The sequence below is a fragment of the Sorex araneus genome, chromosome 3 (genome assembly GCF_027595985.1).
Source record: "Sorex araneus isolate mSorAra2 chromosome 3, mSorAra2.pri, whole genome shotgun sequence".
NCBI lineage: Eukaryota > Metazoa > Chordata > Mammalia > Eulipotyphla > Soricidae > Sorex > Sorex araneus.
The window spans coordinates 66,766,351-66,790,782 of NC_073304.1; the positions used below are offsets into that span (position 1 = coordinate 66,766,351).

Consider the following 24,432-nt stretch of genomic DNA (forward strand, 5'->3'; position numbering starts at 1 on the left):
AATCGGGGCCAGCAACACTGGGGGGCCGGAGGGAGGAGGTGCCGCCAGCACACCATCTCCAGATGGAACCCTGGCGACACTGAGCAGCAACTAACACGGCTCCAGGATTCGGGACTGGGACAGATCTGAGCCGCGCGGCCGCTAACGCGGCCCGGCGACCTTTTCTAAAACCTGAAAACATACAATCTTTGAATGGAAAACTAATTATCAATTGCCTCCTTATTAGGGTTATCTTGTTTGGGGGTATAACTCCCACAACAATAGTGAGTTTTGTGTTGAATTATGGAACATAATCAAGGTGAAGAGAAAATAAAGTGAGGTTCATCAGTTATACAGTTGGGGTGGGGGGCAGGGGTATACCGGGGATTTTGATGGTGGAATATGGGCACTGGTGAAGGGATGGTGTTTGAATACGGTATAACTGAGACATAAACCTGAGAACTCTATAACTTTCCACATGGTGATAAAATTTAAAAAAAAAAATAAAAATTAAAAAAAAAATTCAGGAAACTGCACAGAAATGCAAAATGTCTGGGATTTCTTGAAAGATCAGAAAATGAATCCAAATTCTCATTTGTCACCAATTAATTAATCTTAAATAAAAGCTCTTTAATTTCCAAAAAAAGAAAAGTGAATAAAAGTGGATTATAAGTAGTGAAAGCTAAAATAGGTCATTCTAATATAAACTAAAGGTCAAGAATATAGCTCATCAATACTGCACAAACCTTGCATGTATGAGGCCCTGGAATTAGAATTTTAGGAAATCCTTTTAAAGCATCTTACCTGTAAACAGTCTCTATGAAACCAAGCATTCTTACAACAAGGACTGCGTAACACACTGTAAGTTGGAATAGGCTCAATAAATTCCAAGCAAATGGTACATGGTAAGGAGTCTCTATAGCCAGTAGGTGTAATCATCTGAACAGGTCGATGGTGCCAACAGAATGACCTAAAAATATAAGTTAAAAATATTTAAAAAGAAGAAAGCACAAATCTAATATTATACTTCACACGTAAAAGAAAATTCTCCCTCTCATAATTAATTTATAAAAGGAAACATAAGTCAATCATAAAACCTATGACAAAAGAGAATTTTAAAATGTACACCTTGTCTTACCTAATAGAATGAGTAAATAAAATGTTGAGAATTCTACCTAATATTAGCAACAAAGTATACATACCATAGTTGCAGTCAACAGTGTACAAAACAAGCAGTTATTTAATCACAAAGTAAAATGCAAACTTAATTATAACTATTTTTCCATTTGTATATTTTAAAACAGTAGTTTTATCTTTTTCCTTTTAACTCATAATAGTCAAATAAATATAAGCTCCGAGATGCCAGGGAGTCAGTGGGCTTGGTCCCTGGCCTCTGAGAGGCTCCATAGCCCTACCACAAGTACCATCGGGGTGGGCCCCAGCACTGATGGGACGAAGCGGCCGTGACTGGTTGGCTGAATCTCACTGGTAATTATCTTTGTGTTCCCAATCAAAGCGTGGAAAACCCAAAATATTAAAAATTTCAAAGACCAAGCATTCTCAGACTAAAAGAAATAGAATAGGAAAAAGTGAGGGGAAAAAAAAATCCACACATAACACCAAATAACAGTATTAATAAAATCTTTCTTTGGTTTTGAGCCACACCTGGCTGTGCTCAGGGGTTGCCGCTGATGGCTTTTGAGGGACTGTATGCACAGTGTGCCAGGGTTTGAAACTGCGTCATCTGCCTACAAGGCAAGTACTTAATCCAATGTACTATCAATGGCCCGAATAACCAGATTTTTAAAAAATTGTTTTTCAGTCATGGCCATACGTAGCAGTTATCAGAGCTCTGGGCTCAGGAATCTCTCCTGGAGGTGCTGGGGAACCAGATGAGGTATTGGGGATAGAACCCAGGTCGGCCACATGCAAGGCAAACACCCTAACACTGTACTGGTGCTCCAGCCTTTAATACCTAGATATTTGATGTTAGACTCAGAAAGCAAATATTCCAGGAACATTATTTTTCTGGATAAATATTTCAAGGACTATTTCTTTTCTGGACTACACCAAATTTACACAACTTCAACGTGCTCAATGAAAAATGTGGGTTTGTGGAAAGACAAAATGGAGGATTAAATCAAAAGTGACCAATGTTAAGAATTACACGAGGTGAAAATTTTCAATGTTTATAATTTAAAGCTAACACTCAATCAGCAAGGCCATTCTAGAAGAAATAAATGTTTTGGTGGTGCCAGGTATGGAATCCAGGTCACACAAGGCATGCATTTTATCAGTGAGCCATGTCTCTCACCCTGAGACAATACTTTTTGGTTTTGTTTGTTTTACTGTGCTACATCTGGTGATGCTTGGGAATCACTCCTGACTCAGCACCAGCAATCACTCTTGGAGGCTCAATGCATTATAATGTATGCCAGGGATCGAACCCATGATAGCTGTGTTCAATCCTACCTGCTATACTATCTCTCTGGTCCTCTGAATAAGAAAACTCTTTAAAGACAGAAATAACTTCATAAAGCAAAAGGGAAAAAGGATGTAATAGTGCAGCTGTGAAAGAAATTTTACAAAGGATTTATACTGCAGGAAGAATCATATGTATTTTCTAACTCCAAAATTCACACACAACAGTTAATTAACTCACGCAAAATTGTCAGTGAATTGAAAAATACATTCTCTCTCGAGTCCACAAGGAAAATGATAACTTCGTTTACATCGGGGTGCAACACATCCTATTGAAGCACCATTTTTCCTGCAAACACTGCATTTCTAGAAAAAAAAAAAAGAAAATGGGATCCACAAGCTTTAAGTTTTTAATACTATAATAAGAACAACATAGAAATAACTATTCCTCGAATAGTATGTGTTTGTCATTTTGTTTTGGGGCCACACCCACCACTGCTCAGAGCTTACTCCTGGCTCTGCACTCAAGGATCACTCCTGTCCAGGCAGAAAAAAGGAAGCTTAAGTCAAATGGGATGTCAATTAGTGAAACAGGGTTAGCTGCATGCAAGGCAAGTGCCCTACCCACTCTGGCCCCATCTTGATTAGCCTGAAAATTATTTTAATTACAAAAATTTGTTCTACTAAAAAAATCCAAACAGATCAAAGATTCACCCCTCTAATATTCTCTGATAAAAATAAGGGGTGTGTGGCACATTTCCACTCCAAACAGCCTTGGAGGCCCCTCAAAGCACTGTTGGGGTACACTGAAGAGTCCCCAAAGCACTGAGGACCCTCACACTTAGCTGTTGAGCTGAGCTGACTGAGTATGACTCTGGGCCCCACATGTCCCTTCCCTCAAACTAGCGAGAACTAAAGATGTTGAATAGGACACAAATAATATTCTTCATAGCTGATAAAATATTTTATATCACATTGGTAAATATAATGGCTAGATGTAAAAGTCTCATTTAAATCTCAATAGAAAACACATATTAGGAAATATCAAGAACAACAAAACACAACAAAAGATCTATAGGTCAGTGATGCCTCTACCAAAAGCTATATGTTCAAGTGATCATTCTGGGCACATATGGATGTCACTGTACCTGGAAATAGTCGATTTTTAAAAATTAAGACAGTGATTTACAGTTGTTCATAATTGAGTTTTAGGCATACTATGTTCTAGCACCATTGCCACCAGTGTCAACCTCCTTCCACCACTGTCCCCAAGTTCCCTCTCCTGTTCTCCCCCAAGCCTGTCTCCATGGCGAGCACTTTTCACCCCGCCATTTTGGGCCACACTCCAGCAGTGTTAAGGTCTTAGCCCTGGACTGCACTCCGGGATCACTCTTGGTGGGCGCAGGGGCCAATGTGAGGTACCAGGGATCAAACCCAGGTCAGCTGCATGCAAGGCAAGCACCCTATCTACTATACTCTCTCGTTCTGATGTACATTTTAAAATCTGGTTGTTGTGGTTAGCTCTCCCACTTTCAGTGTTACTGACTCTGCAGTTTGGGTATTCAATTATACTGTAGGGCATTTGCCTTGCACGAGGCCACCCGGGTTCAATTCCTCCGCCCCTCTCGGAGAGCCCGGCAAGCTACCAAGAGTATCCCGCCCACACAGCAGAGCCTGGCTAGCTACCCGTGGCATATTCGATATGCCAAAAACAGTAATAAGTCTCACAAACAAAAAAGAAAATAGGAGACGTTACTGGTGTCCACTTGAGCAAATCGTTGAACGGGACGACAGTGCTACAGTGCAGTGCTACCATTCCTCTATACCACTGATGAGTCCAAAGCCCTACACCCCTGTTCCCCTTACATGCCATCAACAACTTCTTATTACCACCCTAGATTTCTTTCCCTTTCTGTCCTCCTTTCTATATTCTGAGGTCATGGGTTATTGAGTTATTCCCTTTAATACCTTGCATTCCCTTGTCCAGTAACTGTATAATTATAGTAAGTGAGAACATCCTGTGTTTGTTTTTCTACTGTCTTACAGGAAATAGTCTTTATAGCAAAAGAATCTCAAAATGAGAAGTGGATTGCTAGTATAATAAGTAAGGTGCTTGCCTTTGCATTAAGGTGTGGCCAGTAGGGGTTTGATCCCCAGCACTTCATATAGTCCACTGAACGTACCAGAACTGATCCCTGAGTGTAGAGGCAGGAGTAAGCTCTGGGTAGTGCCGGGTGTGTCCCCAAAATCAAAACCAAAACTATCTGAAGATGAGATGACTGGTATTTGGGCTAGCACTTAAATAACTGGTGTCCTTATAGAAAAAGAGGGAACATAACAAAGGGAAGCAGGGATTGTAACTAATCTGCTATAAACTAAGAAATGCTAAAGATTGCCAGCAGCCACCAGAAGCTCAGAGCAAAGCAAGGAATGGATTTCCATGAGCTTCTGGAAGCAATCCTTCTGACTGTTTTTGGTTTTTTTGTTTATTTCTGGACCACATCAGAAATGCTCAGAACTTACTCCTGGCTCTGTGCTCAGAATCACTCCTGATGGTACTTGGGAAACTCTATGCAGTTGTCAGGGATCCAACTAGCACTGGCCACATGCAAAGCAGCACCTTAACCCTTGAAGTATCTTTCTGGCCCTCACAGCTTGATTTGAAAATTCTGGTCTTTAAAACTGTAATAGAATAAATCTCTATTTTAAGTGATCCTGTATGTGGCACTTATAATAGGAGACCTAGGAAATGACTATAATAACACTCATATTAACTGAAATGTAATGGTTTAATTCAGCTGTTAGGCTAATCAATCATTTCTAAAATACAGAGTTAACTAAGACATTTTGGAACCCTAAACATGACCTTTTATAATGGTCACTTGATCCTTCATCACGTGACCATTATAAAATTGTTGACCCTGTAAGTTCCACCAGGCCAGACTAGACTTTGTCAAAATGAGGCTCTCTCAGTAAGTAAACTGACAAAGAATTCTAGTAAGATCACAAATGTATAAACCTTTTTAGCATCAAGGCATTTTCAAATGTTCATAATAATACCCAACAAAGGATTCAGGTGTGTTGCTCTTAATTAACAAAGCTAATATTTCTTCTCTAAGGTTTTTCCCTCTGTGCTGGGGCCCCTCTTTTACTGTCAATTTCCCTGTATCCTGAATCACTGTATCACTGTCATCCCATTGTTCATCTATTTGCTCGAGTGGGCGCCAGTAACGTCTCCATTTGTCCCTGATGCGTGCCAGTGTAGCCCAAATATCTGTATATCTTGAATATCTTATATAATTGCCTTTACAGCTTTGCCTAATTAAAACTCTTTACATGCCATATAAAATTTCTTTATTGAAGCTGTTTATTTTCCTATCTTCCCTAATTTTCATATATAAGATGTGGGAGTAAGATATGTATATTTCAGGATAGAGACCAGAACGTTATTTTGATTCTCTAAGGCAGACAGTAGGCCAATAGTCTGTTTTTAGCATTTTAAAATTTGTCCTTTCATTCCTCAAAAAGCTAGAAATTGAGCTCCTATTTAACCCAGCAATACCACTCCTGGGAATATACACTGAGTGCCCAAAAACACACAGCAGAAAAATCATCTGCACTTTGCAGCACTATTTACAAAAGCCAGAATCTGCAAACAACCCGAGTGCCCAAGAACAGATGACTGGATAAAGAAACTATGGTACATCTACAAAATGGAATACTATGCAGCTGTTAGGAAAAAGGAAGTCATGCTTATAAATGGATGGACATGAAGAATATCATAGAGTATCATGAATGAAATGAGTGAGAACAAGAGGGATAGATATAGGATGACTGCATTCATTTGTGGGATACTTAAAAAAAAAGTCTGAGACAATATCCAAGGCCAGGAAAAATAGGGGGCAGCAGGACTGGTCAATGGTTGGAAGCTCGCAACAAGTGTGGGGGACGAAGGGCAGTTAGGATAGAGAAGGGATCAGTATGAAAATAACAGTTGGAAATGATCACACTGGACAAGTGTTGAAAGTAGGTAAAGGGAATTGCCTGATAATATTTCAGTATCTGCATTATAAACCATAAGGTCCAAAATGAGTGGGGGGAGGAGGCGCATTGGAAAGGGAGAGGGAAAAAGAGAGGGAAGGAGGGAGGGACAGAGGGAGAAAGAGAAAGAGAGAGAGAAACAGAGACAGAGATACAGAGAGAGAGAGAGAAGAAACTGCCCTAGAGGTGGCAGGGGAAGGTAACTGGGGTCATTGGTGGTGAGAAATAAGACACTTGTAAATGGACAGGTCTTGGAACAATTTATGACTAAAACCCAATCATGAACAACTTTGAAACTATATCATTGTGATTTCATTTTTCAATTAATTAAAATAATTAAAAATAAACTTTGTCCTTTGAATCTAATGGCATTTACCCTTCTGTTACCTACTTATGTAACTCAATACTTCACCCTTCTCAGTATTTTAATTCCTATTAGTCTTAACTGTTTTTATTTTGTCTGGGGGGGGCACACCTAGTGGTGTGCTTAGGGCTTCCTCCTGGATTGGTGCTCAGGAAATCACTCATGGAGGACTCTGGACCATATGGGATCCCCGGGATCAAACCCAGGTTGATTGCATGCAAGGCAAGTACCTTACCCACAGTATTATTGGTCCAACCCTAAGCAACTTCTATGTTCACTAGACAACCTTACTTTCTCAACTTCCTCAACTAGAAAGCCCTCCATTACCCTCACAGCAACAATGAATCCTCTTATTACTTGAAATTGTTCCACCAGAGACAACAGTTTATAATACACTTCTATCCCTTTCCATTCTCTGACTCAAACCCTGTGGAGATCTATATTTCTTGAGCAAAATTATATTATATCAGATTAGATAAAACATGGCAGAGCCTGGCAAGCTACCTGTGACATATTTGATATGCCAATAACAGTAACAACAATGTGTTCTTCGTGTTCCTGGAGTGAGCAGACATCATTGGGCTACACCATCACACAACAGGGACAAATGAAGATGTTACAAATTTGTAAATTTGCGCCCGCCTGCTTGAGCAAATCGATGAATAACGGAATGACAGTGATACAGTGATACAGATAAAACAAGGGTTAAATTTCACCGAACAGACAGAGGTACTGAAAACGATCATGCAATGTCATAGAGATGCAAAGAAGATCAAACATTACTGATTCACACACCTGAGTGCTTTCCCCTTCAACTGATCATTCCAACCCAGGAAGTAAGATGTAACAGAAACAGAATGGCTAGACTCAGGATTGAAGGTTTGAAGTACAGCAGAGTGATAGTGTGATACTAATTTTCTATTAGAGAATCTGATAGAATAGACATTTAACTAGTATTGACAACTTACATTTAGAAAGAGTAAAATATTTACTTACCAGTTTAGAAGCTCTATTTACTTCTTTCCGAATGTCTTCCAATAGAAAACCATAAAGTCCTTCTTCTTCTTTACCTCTTTGCCAAATTCCACTTGACATCAACTATGAAAGTAGTCTCAATTAGATAATAAATACTAAGAAACTAGTTTGGAATAATATAAAAAACACTTAAATATTCCAATACAGTGGACAGGAAAGCTAACATTTCAAAGACTTCTAATTTATAACTGTCTTCTTTGTCAGTGATAAATCATATTTTTTGATTTGGGAACAACTCCAGCAGTGTTCATAGGATCATATGTGGTGTGAAAGAGCAAACTGGGGTGGGTCCCTGCAAGGCAAGTGCCTTAACCTCCATACTAGCTCTATGTCTTCAATTATTTTATTTTTAAAACAACATGTGTTAAAAATTCAGGTAGTCATACTGTTTTCTAAAAGCATACTGAGAAATAACAGAAAGTAAGAAACAAACCTAAAACACCGATTATATTTTAGAAAAAATATTTTCATAGAATAAATTATAAACATGGAAAAAATTCAAATTATTTGTGGCTATTTCAGGTTAACTTTCAATCTAGATAGATTTTCAACCTGTAAGGTTCATTTATAGGAAAACCTGTTAAATCAACAATGTTTTTGTAATCTAATTTTTAATCCAAGTTTAAATGTATCAAGAACCTAAACCAAGAAAAGAAATGGGATTATAAATAAGAACTTCTAGCTCATAAACAAGGTTCTATGCCCAACTTTCTGGAAGAGTAGGGGGAAAATTTCAATGTCATCTGTATTTTAAAACATTTTGTTACTAAATAACATTGCACTAAACATCGCATTAAGTTAAAACACTGAATTTGACGTCTTTTAAGTCTTTATGCTTTATGTTCATTAGTGTTTATATTACTTTTCTGTTCACGATGAAATCAAATCCTATCGGATAGTATTTTTAAGATTGGGGAAGATCACCAAGGTCAGAGTGATAGTACAGCTGGGAGGGCATTTTCCTTGTGTGATCCTTGTGTGACCAGCATCCTATATGGTCCCACAATCACCGCCAGGAGTAATTCTTGAGTGCAGAGCCAAGAGTAATAGCTGAGCATCACTGGGTATGACCCAAAAAGCCAAAAAAAAAAAAAAAAGATAATAAACTGCTACACTCACTAATAAAATAATACAGAATAAAAGGAAAATTATATATTATAGTATCACTGTATAACTGTCATCCCTATGCTCATCAATTTGCTTGAGTAGGTACCAGTAACATCTCCACTGTGAGACTTGTTGTTACTGTTTTTGGCATATCGAATACACCACGGGTAGCTTGCCAGGCAATACGGTGTGGGCGAGATACTCTTGGAACCTTGCCGGGCTCTCTGAGAGGGATGGAGGAATCGAAGCTGGGTCGCCCTACCCCCTGTGCTATCGCTCCAGCCTAGTAACAATTTAAAATATTTCAACTCTATTATTAGGGAAGAGGCTTAGGAGCACCTGCGCGATATTAAGGAATAACCCACTTGTTTCACACATAAGATTCTCAGATTCGATCCCCAGCATGTTCTCTCTGCACCCCTGGAATTGGCCTATCATGAGTATTGTGCAGGGAGTAGTATTGCCTGATTCAGGGTCTGACTGCAAAAATCAAAGCCAAAACAAAAAAACTCTAGGAGACAATAACCCAACAACTATCAACTATACTTGTGCTATATAAAAAGAAAATGAAGTAGTCAAGTAAAAGCCTTTCTTTTATTTTACAAACTAAAATTCAATGGACAACATATTTAAACTCCAACTTCATGTTCCCTAAAGTCTTGATAAAAAGTAGTTAGGTTACAAGCTCAATGGAAATCTATTTAACTTTTAGGTTTCCCAGACAAAAAAACTAGCTTTGCATGGTTTTCCAAGGAAGAATTTGAAGATTTACTACACAGATGTTGTAGTGATTATTATATGCCCACAAATTTGTTAATACCTCTTTAAGAGCTAAGGCCTATCCCTCCTCAATTTGAGCGTGGAAAAGACACTCTCTCAATTAATGACTCACTATCAACAATAAAACAAAAATGACAGTGGCATGTGACTTTGAAAATTAGATCCTATTTCATCTTGTTGCATCTACCACCTCCTCTCTCTTCATTAGTTCCCTAGGGGAAACCAGGTACAGGCTACCGGGTGGTCAGGGTCACTGTCACTGTCATCCCGTTGCTCATCGATTCGTTCGAGTGGGCACCAGTAACATCTCTCATTGAGAGACTTATTGTTACTGTTTTTGGCATATCCAATACGCACGGGTAGCTTGCCAGGCTCTGCCGAGTGGGCTCCATACTCTCGGTAGCTTGCCGGGCTCTCCGAGAGGGGAGGAGGAATCGAACTCGGATCGGCCGCGTGAAAGGCGAAAGCCCAACCGCTGTGCTATCGCTCCAGCCCAACCGGGTGGTCATGAATCAAAATATGTCAATACATAGGAGGAAATGAATGGAAAGCTTGAGAGGGCCAGAGGTGATCCCACAGTCATGTTTTTCACATGACTGAACCCTGAGTAAGATCAAAGCTGCAACCTCATGAAACTGAACTAGAATTACTGACCCCAGACTTAAAGATTTCTGATCCCCAGAAACCGAGATAATAAATGCTCAATTTCAGCTTTCAGCTATGTAACTGAACTATATAAAAGCAGTATTTAAGGGCTGTACACCAATGTAACCTTGGCATGCCAAAGCAGCAATGGCTCTACCAATATCTTAAGGCACAGATCCAGTGAGGTGAGAAGTTGGCGGAGGAAAGAGGGAACAAACAAGAGACAAATTCTCAACAGGAACTCACTCCCCCCTCTCTTGCTTCCTCTTCCTCTCTCTCAAAAATAGGATCATATTTCCTGTTCTATAAATATTACCTTTAAATTTATCTTACCAGGCTTTCTGTGAAATAAAATACTTTTCTTCTATTTCTTGAGTGAACCTTCAAACAAGACTTTTCTTAGACTTATGAACTATCAACAATGAAAACAAGATAATGGCAAACCAAAAACCAAAAACTCCTCCCTCAGAAACTTAGTAATTTCCTCAAAAGAGAGAGAGAGAGAGAGAGAGAAAGAGAGAGAGAGAGAGAGAGAGAGAGAGAGAGAGAGAGAGAGAGAGAGAGAAGAGAAGGAAGGGGGGAGGGAGGAAGGGAGAGAAAACGGAAAAGAAAAAAAACATTTAAGAGAATGGAAAGGAAGGGAGGAGGAGGCAGGGAAGCTGCCAGATGAGGGGAGGGGCCTCCTTCCTCCTTTGGCAACACTCCCATGACTCCCATGAAAGCCAGCCCTGCTCAGGGCTTACTCCCTGTTCTAAGTTCAGGGATCACTCCTGATGATACTTAGGGAACCATATGCGGCACCAGGGACTGAACCAGTTAAGGTCTCGTGAAAAGTAAACACCCTACTCTAATCGGTGTAGTATGGCTCCGGCCCAGTTTTCCTTTTAGATGTAGGCCCTAAAGAGTTAGACAAAAATAAACAGTAGTGATGAAAGATTTTTCTATCTACCAAGGAATTTCAGAGACTTAAAATTTGAAAAATGAAAAGATTCTATATTTATTTATAGGCTATGAGATGTATTATGCAACAACCAAATTATTTAACAAATTTTCAGAAGCCAGATATCCAGATCTAATTCTCTTTATTCTTATTTCTTTATTTATTTGGCTTTTTGGTCACACCCAGCAATGCGCAGGGGTTACTTCTGGCTTTGCACTCAAGAATTACTCCTGGCGATGCTCAGCAGGCCACATGGGATGCTGGGAATCAAACCCAGGTCAGCTACATGCAAGGCAAATGCCCTACCTGCTGTACTATTATTGCTCCAGTCCCTCTAATTCTCTTTAAAACAGAAAATTTGATTAAAATTTTACTCACCAAACAATAGTAATGTACAGCAAGATTCCATTTCTCATTAATTTTCTTTTCTCCATACTTATTAGGACAGTCTTCATTTTTTCGACAGAAAACACAAGCTAATAGTGAGAGAAGTATATATGAATAGTTTTTTTTAACTTTCCAAAGAAAATGGAACTGGCACATTTTTTTAAAAACTGAGCAGTTAAATTATCTCTGAGTGCAAATCACAGTGTTATCCATAACTTTAAAATTTCAATACTTACTTCTAAAACAATGGGCTGGAGCCATAGCACAGCGGTTGGGCGCTCACCTTTCACACGGCCAACCCGTCCGATTCCTCCGTCCCCCTCGGAGAGCCTGGCAAGCTACCGAGAGTATGGAGCCCGCGCGGCAGAGCCTGGCAAGCTACCCATGCGTATTGGATATGCTTATTGTTAACAGTAACAATAAGTCTCTCAATGAGACGTTACTGGTGCCCGCTCGAACAAATCAATGAGCAACGAGATAACAGTGACAGTGACTTCTAAAACAATAAGCACTTTACATTTTCTTCAATTATCTTTTTTTGTTTCATTTGGGGGCCACAACCAATGGTACTCAGGGTTTACTCTGGGCTGTGCACTCTGGGATCACTCCTGGGCTCTGGGAACCATATGTTGTCCTGGGTACTGAATCCATAATGGTGGCCGTATGCAAGGCAAGTGCCCTACCACTGTACTATCTCTGCGTCCTTCTTCAATTATCTTTAATGACAAACTTCAATGTGCATTTTAAATGGCAAGTTGCACCATAACATTACTGAAGAAAATGGACTAGGAAACTCTCAAACACTATTCCTCACCCACAAATCAAGTGATTAGGTGCTTTAAAACAAACAAACAAACAAATAAATAAATAAAACAATTAGGGGTAATGCTTATTTATTTATTTTGGCTTGGGGGGCACACCTTGTGGTGCTCATGAGACCAAATGGGTTGCTGGGGATCAAACCTGGGTTTGACCGTATGCAAGGCCAGGCCCCTACCTGCTATATTATTGCTCCAGCCCCAAGTTTAATACTGAATTAAAAAATACTGCATGGAACTCCGACTGAGAGTGCTGTGGCATTTAAACTTACCTGCTTACCATACCCTCTCATTCAGTAAACAATGAGTTTAGGTCTGATACCCTTTTTACTGCTGTGGACTGTTTAGGAGATTATATGAACTTATTCTCACAGAAATGCAAATGTAGAGTGCTCTGACTTGTGTGGTAGGTCCTTGAAGTACGGGCCCAGATGCTTGCCCTTCTAAAAGAAGTTCTGCCTCTGAATATTTTTTAGGGTTGGAGCCTGATAATATGTCAAAGCCATTTAGGACAAATTTACTGGCTGCATCAGCCTGAAAGAAAGGGTAACAGAAAATGCCAGTAGGAAACAGACCAAAAAGACCAGGAAAGAGGAGGCTGGGAAGAGGCTACATGGAGAACTAAGGACAAACCTCCTGCATATACCAAGGAACATAGAGGAACATGTCTCGGGCTTGATTATACTCAGAAAACACTCAAGAAACCCAAAATTTTCATCTGACTGATCTTTAGGCTCATGCATGCCTTATATAATAAATCTTCCAAAGCAAGAACTTCTTTTTACCTTGAAGAACCTGACAAGAGGAAAAATCAACCCAAAGGTAGCAGATGAGAAAAGGAGCCAGAGACCCAATAGACGATTAAAGGGTCTGTGCTACATGCAGTCCCAGTTCCATCCCTGGCACCATAAAGTGCCTACAAGTACCGGTAGGAGTGGGAAGGGTCCCCAGGCATGATAACCGTGCCCCTGCCCCTCAAGAAAAGAAAAAAAGAGCAGAGATATATGAAATGGATAAGAGAAAAATAACAGGCTAAGTGAGAGAGGTTTTCTGTGAAGTCAACAAAGCTAACAAATACTAAGCTAGACACGCCTAGGGGAAACAAGACTCAAAAACTATTCAAGGGCAGTACTGGACTAGGATAGACAGATGAAACAATATCACAGTGCAGAAGTAACCCATACAGTGATGATCAATTCTTGACAAGGATGCCAAGACTGGTCCATGGAGAAAGAATAGAATCATCAACAAATGAAACTGGGAAAAATTAGAAAATCACAAGCAAGATAATGGGAAGAAAAGAAAAATCCTACCTCACACTATGTGAAAAAATAGAGGGGCCGAGGAAATAGCTCAAAGAGCTGGAGTGCATGCCTTGAATGTTTGATGCCATTAGTTCTATTCCCAGCACTACACAGCCCCTTTGAGGATCACTAGGTATAATCTTGGGGTCCATCAAACAATACTGGGGTGACCATGATGGCCCCAATAGTACTAAGCCTGAGCAGCAAGACATTGTTGGGCCCAAGCACTAAATCATTTACTCAGGGTTGGCTCTTGAGCATTGCTTGGAAAACACCCCCCACCCCATCCCAGACAGATCAAAAATAAATGACTCAAAACTATTAAAAAAAAAAATCTTGAAAACAGAGAAATCTTTATAACCCAGGATGTGGCAATGATTCCTTATTGAAATCAATCAATAATTTCATTTCTCTCATGACACCAAAACAAAAACAGATTTAGCTGAGTCCATCCACAGTAAAAATTTTAGTACATCAAAAGATATTATCAATGTTGGGGGCTGGAGCAATAGCACAGTGGGTAGTGCATTTGCCTTGCACGCGGCTGACCCAGGTTCGATTCCCAGCATCCCATATGGTCCTCTGAGCCCTGCCAGGAGTGATTCCTGAGTGCAAAGCCAGGAGTAACCCCTGTGCATCACCAGGTATGACCCAAAAAGCGTAAAAAAAAAAAAAAGATATTATCAATGCTAGGAGAGCCTGCTTGGGATGGGAGATGCGTGCTGAAAGTAGATTGCAGACCGCACAGGATGGCCACTAATACCTCTATTGCAAACCACAACACCCGAAAGGAGAGAGAGAGCAAAAGGAAATGCCCTGCCACAGAGGTGGGGTGGGGTGGGAGCAGCATGGGGTGGGGGAGGTTAGAGGGATGCTGGGACCATTGGTGGTGGAAAATGGGCACTGGGGATGGGTACTCAAAGCAAGCATGAAAGTGTTTAAGTCTGTAACTGTACCTCACGGTGATTCACTAATAAAAAATTTTAAAAAAAGACATTATCAAGAAAGAAGAATCTACAGAATGGGGGTTGAAATAATATAGATGGTAAAGGTCTAATATACAGAATGTATAAGAACAGCCTATGATTCAATAGCAAAATCAACCTAATTTAAAAATGGACCAATAATATGAATAGGCAATACTCTAAAGATATAAATATATAATAAAAACATTAAAGGATGCTTAATATTATTGGTAATCAGCAAAATGATGTAATCAGCAAAAAAAGCACAATGAGATACTACTTTAATACTCAATAGTAGAACTCTAATCAAAATATCAGACAATAATAAATGATGGTAATGATCTGGAGTTAAGGAATGCCTCACATGTGGTAGAAACATAAATTGGTAATTTTGAGAAACAATACAGCAGTTGCTCAAAAACTTAAATATATTTACCATACAATATAACAAATCCATTCCTGGGTATATAGTGCCCTAAAACCTGAAAGAGATGCTCAATAAATCCTTGGTGAACCCTACATTAATGTTCATAAGTAGCACTGTTCTCAATAGTCAAAGCAAGAAAACAAATATCTATCATCAACATGAACAGATAAAATATACTACATATCCATTCAACAGAATGACTCTAAAAAAGTGAATGGTACTAATACATGCTCATCATGAATGAACTTAGAAACATTATATTAAGAAGTCAAACACAATATTTCACGTATGTAATAGATTAACAATATTCAGATTAGATAAATCCAGGAACAGGAAACAGATTGGTGGTTTTAAGGGTCCAACAGAGAAGAACTAAGAAACTGCTGAATGAATAGTTTCCTTTGGAGTAATGAAAATATTTTGAAACTAGATAATGATGACGATGGCATAACATTATTAATAAATAAATGTCACCAAATTATATACTTCAAAGAGTACATCAAAAGACATTATCAAAAAATAAGAATCTATATAATAGGGTTTGAAATAATAAAGATGGTAAAGGTCTAGTACACAGAATGTACAGGAATAGCCTATGACTCAATAGCAAAATGAATTTTATGTGTATCTCACAATAAATAATAAAAAAAATTTAAAGGCAAATTGTAGAATCATGAACAGACTTAAGGTTCGGTTTCAACACTGTAACACTGAACAGTTCACAAATACTTCAGGGTTCTAGTTCCAGATCTTTAAAAAATGAGAAATAGAGAAAGAAATGGGTAGGGTACAGGGTAAGGATGCTACCTTGCACAAGGCCAACCCAGGTTTAGTCCCTGAGCACAGCAAGAAGTAGCCCAAAAACAAGAGGGAGGATGGTGGGGGGGGGAGAGGGAGAGAGGGGGGGAGGTGCTAGCCTTAAGCCATGACTTTAAATGACTGAGATAGTATACAGTAATATAATTAATAAAGTATACGTGACACATAGAACAAACATTATCAATTTTTTTCATACTATATTTTCTTGCACAGAAAATCTCTAACAATATACAAATAAAAAAGAAAACTGAGCTAAAGATAAAGGATTTTAAGGATCTCAAAGAAAAAAGTAAAGTGCTTGAAATTAAATGACAAGCAGAAATCTGCTGTCACATCTCCCTCCTCTACTCAATCCACAGTGGACTATAATAAGTCTTTCTTGTCTTAAATCATTAAGACCTTAAACTATTCTCATCAATATTTTTCCTTTAGTTAAAAAATTGTTAAAGATAAAAATATATTAATTAAATACTATTTTACGCAGATACAAATTATACCTAATAGAGAATATTAAATTAGGCAAACTCTCCTCCCTTAACAGACTTTTGTTAAAAGGAATAAATACAACATTATCGATTAGTATATGAATATCTGAACTAAACCCAAATCTGGGAGTTTATCCTTACTGTTTGATACCAAAAAGGTTATCATTTTTAAAATAATTTATAAAAGAATAAAAGGAATATTTTAAATATAATTACTTACCAAGGTTCTGAGAGTCCCCTGGTTTATTTTCATTCATTTTACTAAAAAAATTAAGAACATACAAAACAGTCATCTTGATTTTCGAGTTCTCAAATTATTCATTTAATTTTAGTTAATACATGATGATAAACAAATTACATAATAATTTTTTACTCAAAGACTAAAGTGGACAATACTGTCCCCAGATGGGATACAACTAAGTAGTAGCCTCAGGTGCATTTGGGGGGCATTTGCTTAGAGAAGGCAGATTTCCATTAAGTTATGTCAAATAAGTTTCTGTGCTCTAGAACTTCATCATTTTCTCACCTTTCAAATATACAAACCAGTAGTTCTCAACAAGGTGTTGAAGGTGAAGAACACTTGGGGGTAAATGGTTTTTCATTGTCAAAAATATCCAAATGACTATTGGTATTAAGCCGAAAGTTTCTAAGACAAGAATACACTTCAATGTACCAAATAAACTTACATAAAGTTTAGATCAGAAGCTCCCAAACTACTTGTCCTAACAACCTCCCATTTTCTCAGTGCCCTCTTCCCCCAGAAAGTCTTTTTTTTCCCCGATTTTGGGGTCACACCTGTTACTCCTGGCTCTGCACTCAGGAACCACCCCTGGAGGTGCTCAGGGGACCATATGGGATGCTGGGAATCGAACCTGGGTCTGCTGCGTGCAAGGCAAATGCCCTACCCGCTGTGCTACTGCTCCAGCCCCCAGAAATAGTCTTTTAAACAAACAATAAGCACCCCCCAACTTCACCTGAGGTTTCCTACTACTGCTCCCCAGATTGTCTACACCTGTCCCAAGGGCTGAGGGTATTGCTACCTTTGAGAAATACTGGTTTGGACTTACCCCTGGGCAATGTTTAGGAAGTCCCGCCAAAGAACTGAATATGCATGACAAAGACCATGAAAATTGTATAAAGGTGTGCCTGACAAAGACTGGTTACCAGCAGATACAAAGTATTTCTACAACTCAACAACATAATCAATCCAACAAAGAAATATGCAAACAACATAAACATTCACAAGGGAAAATACAGGAATGGTCAAGCTACTAAGACAGACCACATCATATGCAGAGAAAAGGCTAAGATTTTAAAATGATTTACACTGGAACCAGAGTAATAGTACAGTGGGGAGGTATATGTGGACAACCCAGTTTGCTCCTCGGCACTAGTGGTCCCCTGGGCATTGCCAAGCACAGCCCTGGGGGAGGGGAAGATTATCCCAAGAAATCCCAGGGCCCAAGGGTCCAAGCATCACCATATCTTCAGGCCTTGCATTAAATCGCAGGTTCAGCTGGTTGAGGATTCACAAGAGAGCCTGGGCTCTCCGGAGTATTGACTGAGAGCCCGAGCCCCTTGCCCCCATGCCAGACTAATACCCAACACTGGAAAGGATGAAAGGCAATTGGGAACACTCGTAAACTATCAAGGAGACATAATAAGGAGTATGAGGAAATTCTTCCAAGTTAAACATACATACATACATGCACCTTGGCCCTGATGTCGAATTTTACACTAAGATATATATTGGAGAAATAAAAAGTATATTCAGGCAGAAAGCTATTTAGGAATGCTTACAGCACCCTACTTATGATACTCTAAAACTGAAAAACAAGTTCATTAACAAAAAACAGGAGTGACAAGCACAGAACAAGATCACAGGTTCATCCTCAGCATCATCACTTGCATGGAGAAGGATACTGACAACTTTGGTTGAAGTGTTCTCTAGCAAGAATGCACTCGGACCTAAACCAAGAGTATAACACCGGCATCTGTGTTTACAAGCACTACAACTTATATGTCATCCTAGAGAGCAGCAGAACTAAAACACGGGAGCACAAAAGAGAAATATATGCAACCTCTGGTCACTGCAACAACAATAAGAGAATTGGAGGTGCGGGGTCTGGGTGGGAATGTATTAGGGCTAGATAGTACAGTGGGAAGGACACTTGTCTTGCATGCAACTGGCCCTGATTTGATCCCTAGCACCACATACAGTCCCCCAAGTCCTGCCAAGAGTCATTTCTGAGCACAGAGACACAAATAAGTTCTGAGTACCACAGGTGTAGGGCCCTCCTTTCAAAAAAAAAAAAAAAGCGGTGGGAGGAGGGAGACATAAATACAAAATGATGTTAATTAAATGGCTGCTCCTTAGCAATGAAAAGTCATGAAGTATTGCATGACATAAACACACGAACCTCACAGTTATGACGCAGAAGGTAGTTACAAGTTACTCTTCATATTCAATTTGGTATGAAGTGCTAGGAAAAGTGAGACTAATCCTGAGTAATCATGACTTCCAGAGGAGCTGAGAGACAGTATAGCAAGTAGGTGCCTGCACTGTGCCCAGCCAACAAGAGTTGGATCCCCAGCATCCCACATGGTCCCTGAACACTGCCAGGAATAATTCCTGAATGTAGAGCTAGAAGTTACATACCCCTGATGATCATCGGTTGAGGTTCAAAAACAAACAAAAAAAATTTTAAGTAATAATATAGTGCAAGTGTCAGAGATGGGAAATGACTGGAAAGGAATTGTGTTAGGAGGATCAAATAAGTGATTTTGATGCAAAGAAAAAAATCTAAATTTCTGACAAAGGTAGAGTTAATAATAAAGTTTTCTGTATATAGCATTTCTATCTGACTTAAAATTGTCCTTTTCAAGGAAAAACATCTGTGTCCAGACAAGCTAATCTTTTACACAGCATTCTGGCTTTGCTTTAACCCTATCAAAACTCTAAAGTTTATTCATTTATTTCTTCATACTTTTTTTTGTTTGCCACACCCAATGGTGCTCAGGGACTCTATGTGATGCCAGGGATCAAATTCTATGTGGTGTCAGTACTCTCTGGCCCCAAATGCTAGATCTAAATGTCACCTAAATACCAATCTTCTCCAAAACCCTTTATGATGGGGCCAGAGGGATAGTATAGAGGGCAGGGCACTTGCCTTTTACATGCAGGTGATCTGAGTTTGACCCTGGCACCCCATATGGTCCCCTGAGCCCACCAGGAATGATTCCTTTGAGCACAAAGCCAAGAATAAGCCCTGAGCACAGCTGTGTGTGACCCCCAAGCCAAAAACCAAACCTTTGGTCAGAGTGATAATACAACGTAAGGGTGTACACGGCCAATCCTGGTTTGCCCTCCAGCATCACATTGTCCCCCCAGGACCACCGGAGTGATCCCTGAGTGCAGAACTAGGCATAAACCCTGAGCACCACCAAAACAAACAAAAACAACCATAAAGCAAAATTGTGTATAAAATCTACTTTACCCTTTTGTGAGTCCCTGTAGTCTATTCTAGTCTCTGCAATTGGCAATCAAAAACCCGAATAGGTTTAAACTACTGGCTTCAGACTAACTAGAACAGGGAATTATCAACTGTCACCAAACAACAAAAATTCCTTATACTCTTCTAACTTTTTCCTAATTTAAAATGGTATCAGAATTAAAGTTACCAACATAGGCTTTCTAAGTAAAGATATTATCTATTCACCCTGCACATGTTGACTCTGGTTCCACCCAACACCACACATAGTTTTCCAGTACACTACCAGGAGTGAGCCCTGAGTGCAGAGGCAGGGAGCCCTGAGCACCTAGCCCCCCCAAATATTTAAAGAAATTAATATTTATTTTTGGTTTTAATTTGTTTGATTTTTTTTTAAACAATTTTGTTGTTGTTTCTGTCATTTTGGGGCCACCCCAGGCTGTGCTCTGTACTCATGTCTGGCTCTGTGTTCAGGGATCTCTCCTGGCAGGACTTAAGGGATTATATGAAGTGGCAGAGATTGAATTTAGGTTTGGCTGCCAGGAACACGCCTCATCCACTATACTATATCTTTGGATTTTATTATTCTTACCCCGCTAAATGTAAAATTTAAGACAGATGAAAAAGTAAAATAATGTTAACATAGTGCTAACAGTCCAAGTCTTAAGAGGTACAATACTAGAAATATTATCACACTGTGCCCCTCTTCTTTAATAAATCATTAACAAGTTAATAAAAAGTTACAGCCACTGTCAAGAGGGATTCTCAATCTCCTCCACCGCCTTTCTCCACTAAGAGAAGCAGTGGGACTCACAATGTAGATTCCTCTCCTTCAAAAGATAGAACCTGATCTTCCTTCTCCCCTCACAGTGCCTCGCTTAGTAACTTGCTTCCTCAAAAGTCTTGCAGGTGTGATGTCACAAAAGGCAAAAGGTCATGAATGAGGTCATCAAATGCACTGTGATTTCTTTTCATTGTCTCGTGGATCATGAGGCAGTAATGGAAGCTAGCTGTCATGTACTTCAAGATAATCCCAAAGGGCCACTGGACAATAATTGAGCTAACCTAGCCACTTGAGTTACTTTACAAGTCAATCCTCCAGCTTGTCAAGGTTTTATTTTTTTCTTCAATTTTTATTGAATCACCATGATACAGTTACAAAATTGTTATTGTAGTTGTTTTATAAAAAGAAGAAAATCACAGAAAAGCTATTTAAGGCACCGTGGGGCGAGGGGTGGAAGGTAAACTTTCCCTTTGTAAAATTATAGTAATATCGTAATAAGGGTACTAAAGGTTGTTTCTGATATACAAAGTTATTATAACATGACGTCACACGCACCCCCCAATTTTAAAAGAAAATTTAATGGCGGGGGGGATTGGGCTGTCAAAGGGAGTACAGTGGGTAGTAGGGTGTACCCAGGTTAGATGCCTGGCACATGTGGTCTCCCGAGCACAAACCTAGCAGTAGACTCTGAAGCACTGCCTGGTGTGAACTCCAAACTCAAAAACAACAACAACAAAAAACAGCCAGAGGGGCTAGAGGGATAACACAGTTGTAAGGGCTTGCCTTGCACACAGCCAACCCAGGCTCAATGGCTGGCACACTATATGGTATGGAACTCTGCTACGAGCGATTCCTGATTCCTGAATGCAGACACAGGATAAATCCTGAACACTGCTGGTATGACCTAAAAAAACTAAAAAACTAAAAAAGCCAGGAAGGCACCACCCACCTCACCTTTCCAAATTCAGGGTTTGTTGTTAATGTTGTTGTTGTTGTTTAAAATATATGTATATATTTAATTATTGGGCCAGGGGCTTGCCTTGCCATGGCTGAGCCGGTTTCAATTCCTGACACCAAAGATGGTTCCCCGAGTACTGCCAGGAATGATGCCTGACCATGAAGCCAGGGGTAAGCCCTGAGCAATCACCACCCCACCCCACCCCCACTGCTAAAGTTTAAGCTCTAAGTTTACAATATATGCCTTACATTTATGGCTTTAGTGTATATAGTTACCACTTTAGCCCTTGTGTTATCTCCAGTCCACCCCACCTAAGCCAATATTCTTAAGAATATACAGATAAAAAATTTAGGTAGGTAGCAAGATAGCTAGATAGAGGAGTGGTGGATGTGAGTTGGTAGTAGAGTACATGATCCACGTGTGTGAGACCCTAGGTTCGACACTGGGAAAAATACACACACACAAAAAAAACCCAAATGTAATATACCTCAACAAAATACTGTCACTGATTTCTTTGTTGAGAACAGCATACCATGACAAAGTGGAACTTAATGTCCAGAAATGGAAAAATGGTTCAGCATATTAACAATGGCTGGAGGATAGCACAGTGGGTAAGGCATTTGCCTTGCATGCAGCCGACCCGGGTAGGATTCCTGCACCCCTCTCAGAGAGCCCAGCAAGCTACCGAGAGTGTCTCGCCCGCACAGCAGAGTCTGGCAAGCTACCCGTGGCATATTCGATATGCCAAAAACAGTAGCAAGTCTCACAATGGAGATGTTACTGATGCCCGCTTGAGCAAATTGATGAACAATGGGATGGTAATGACAGTGACAGTGATTAACAGTAAGAGCAAACATCATTTTAACAATAAAAGTAGGTCAGAGTTGTATATGCAGAGAAAGTATTTGACTGAATTTAATAGTTTTTCACATTAAAAATCAACAATGTAAGACCAGAAAGAAACAGCCTCAGCATGAGAAAGGATATCTATTAAAAACCTACTGCAACATCATACTGAATAGTGAAAGACTAAAGAGAGCAAGATCTAGAAAGTACAAAGATTTGGAGCAAAACAATAGACCGCTATTCAACACTGTCCTATAATTTCTAGCTAGAATAACTGGGGAAGAAAAGAATTTAAAGGCATACAAGTTGAAAGCAAGTATATTTATTTGCAACAAACTCAAAAAAATTGTTAGAGCTAGGGTGGAGGAGAGAAAGTTCAAAAACCTAGTGGGGGAAAAGGGGGCTAGTGAGCATGATTTGAGTGCACAGCAAGATCCCAGTGTGACTTATACACACAGCTGGGTGAGGTCCCAAAACAATATCAAACAAAAACAAGCTTAACAGAAAGTTTTGCAAAGTTACCTTATGCAAGATCACTACTTAAGAATAAATGCAACCAATGAGGTGTGAAATTTTGCTAACCTAAAAGCACTGCTGCCAAAATCAACCCAAGTAAGTGAGAAGACACCATGATCAGAGTTGGGAGATTCAATATTTACTTAAGATGACAATCTTCTCCCAAAGTAAGCTATAGATCTGCTGCAATCCCTGTCAGTAAAAAAACCTTCTTTTCCCAAACCCTGTAAAAACGAAAAGCCTAACCTTAAACCTTCTATTAAATTTCAAGGGATTCTGAATTTTAAAAATCTGGGCCAGAGTGACAGTATAGTACAGCAGGAAGGGCACTATCTTGCACTTGCACTGGAACCAACCCTGGTTCAAGCCCCAACGCCCCATACAGTTCCCCCAGCACCAAGGACTGACCCCTGAGCAGAGCCACCAGCAGTAAACTCTGAGCACCACCAAAAACCACCCCAAACAAAATAAAAGCAGGATTCCATTTCTAATTTGAAAACTTGAAACACCTGTTTACTGCCAAATAGAATACACAGCATACATTTATATGAAAAATAGAGAATCTTCAGTCCAGAAATAAATCCATACATCTATGCTCAATTTTGACAGGAGTGCCAATGCCATTCAATCGGGTAAAGAATAGTCTTTTAAAAGTCTTTTTAAAGAATAGAGAGGATGAGAGAACCCAGTATCCACTTCACAGAAGTTGCACCCCCATATTATACTACTGCATTTCACTGTATAATGGTTATCACCTCACACCCTGTTTTACTGGGACTGAAGTTTCACATAATGATCACACCCCATATTTTTTGGGGAAAAAGACCCGTCATAAAGTCTGTGACAATTACACAGTGAAATGCAGTATATTAAAAATTTACAGGAGAGGAATCAAGTTGGCAAAAAAGGCAATTTGAGAGTGTTCTTGGGACTTGTCAACAAAGTCATGGTGGTGGGGGGTGGGCTAGGAGGTGGGGGAAAAGGACCCCACAGAAATAAACATAATTCTATGTGGAGTCCCGCTGAAAAAGTTTATTGTAAAACAACTCCTGTTGTGCAACAGTAAAGAGCGGTGGCTAACCTCAGAGCTAAGGAGCAACCCTAGAAAGGGCAGAAGGGTTGGGCAGACTCAGCTGAGGTGCTGAACTGGTCCTGGGCTAGGAGTGGAGACTGGAGTATCACAGCCTCAAGACTTCACCTGTAAAAAATTACTTGGAGGCAAGAACTCCAGGCAGCATTTATATTAGGTGTGTATTCAGCAGCCCCCAGCAAGTTGGCAGGGCTCTCATCCCTTCTGAAAAGAACAGTCCACAGTGAGTT

At 39.6% G+C, this 24,432-nt stretch overlaps 1 protein-coding gene across 4 annotated transcripts in view; it reads right to left on the bottom strand.

Annotated features, from left to right (window-relative positions):
* G2E3 (G2/M-phase specific E3 ubiquitin protein ligase) overlaps positions 1-24,432 on the bottom strand; it is a 61,458-nt gene that overhangs the window by 29,215 nt on the left and 7,811 nt on the right. For 2 of the 4 annotated variants that reach the window (XM_055133725.1, XM_004617791.2), the window contains exons 2-6: positions 16,738-16,778; positions 11,691-11,788; positions 7,802-7,903; positions 2,642-2,766; positions 784-949 (exon numbers count right to left, since the gene is read on the bottom strand). In XM_055133725.1, the coding sequence (XP_054989700.1) occupies positions 784-949; positions 2,642-2,766; positions 7,802-7,903; positions 11,691-11,788; positions 16,738-16,774 (528 nt within the window). In that variant the 5' untranslated portion in view covers positions 16,775-16,778. The remainder of the gene's footprint in view (positions 1-783; positions 950-2,641; positions 2,767-7,801; positions 7,904-11,690; positions 11,789-16,737; positions 16,779-24,432) is intronic. The other 2 variants (XM_055133724.1, XM_055133726.1) reach the window with 1 other exon arrangement.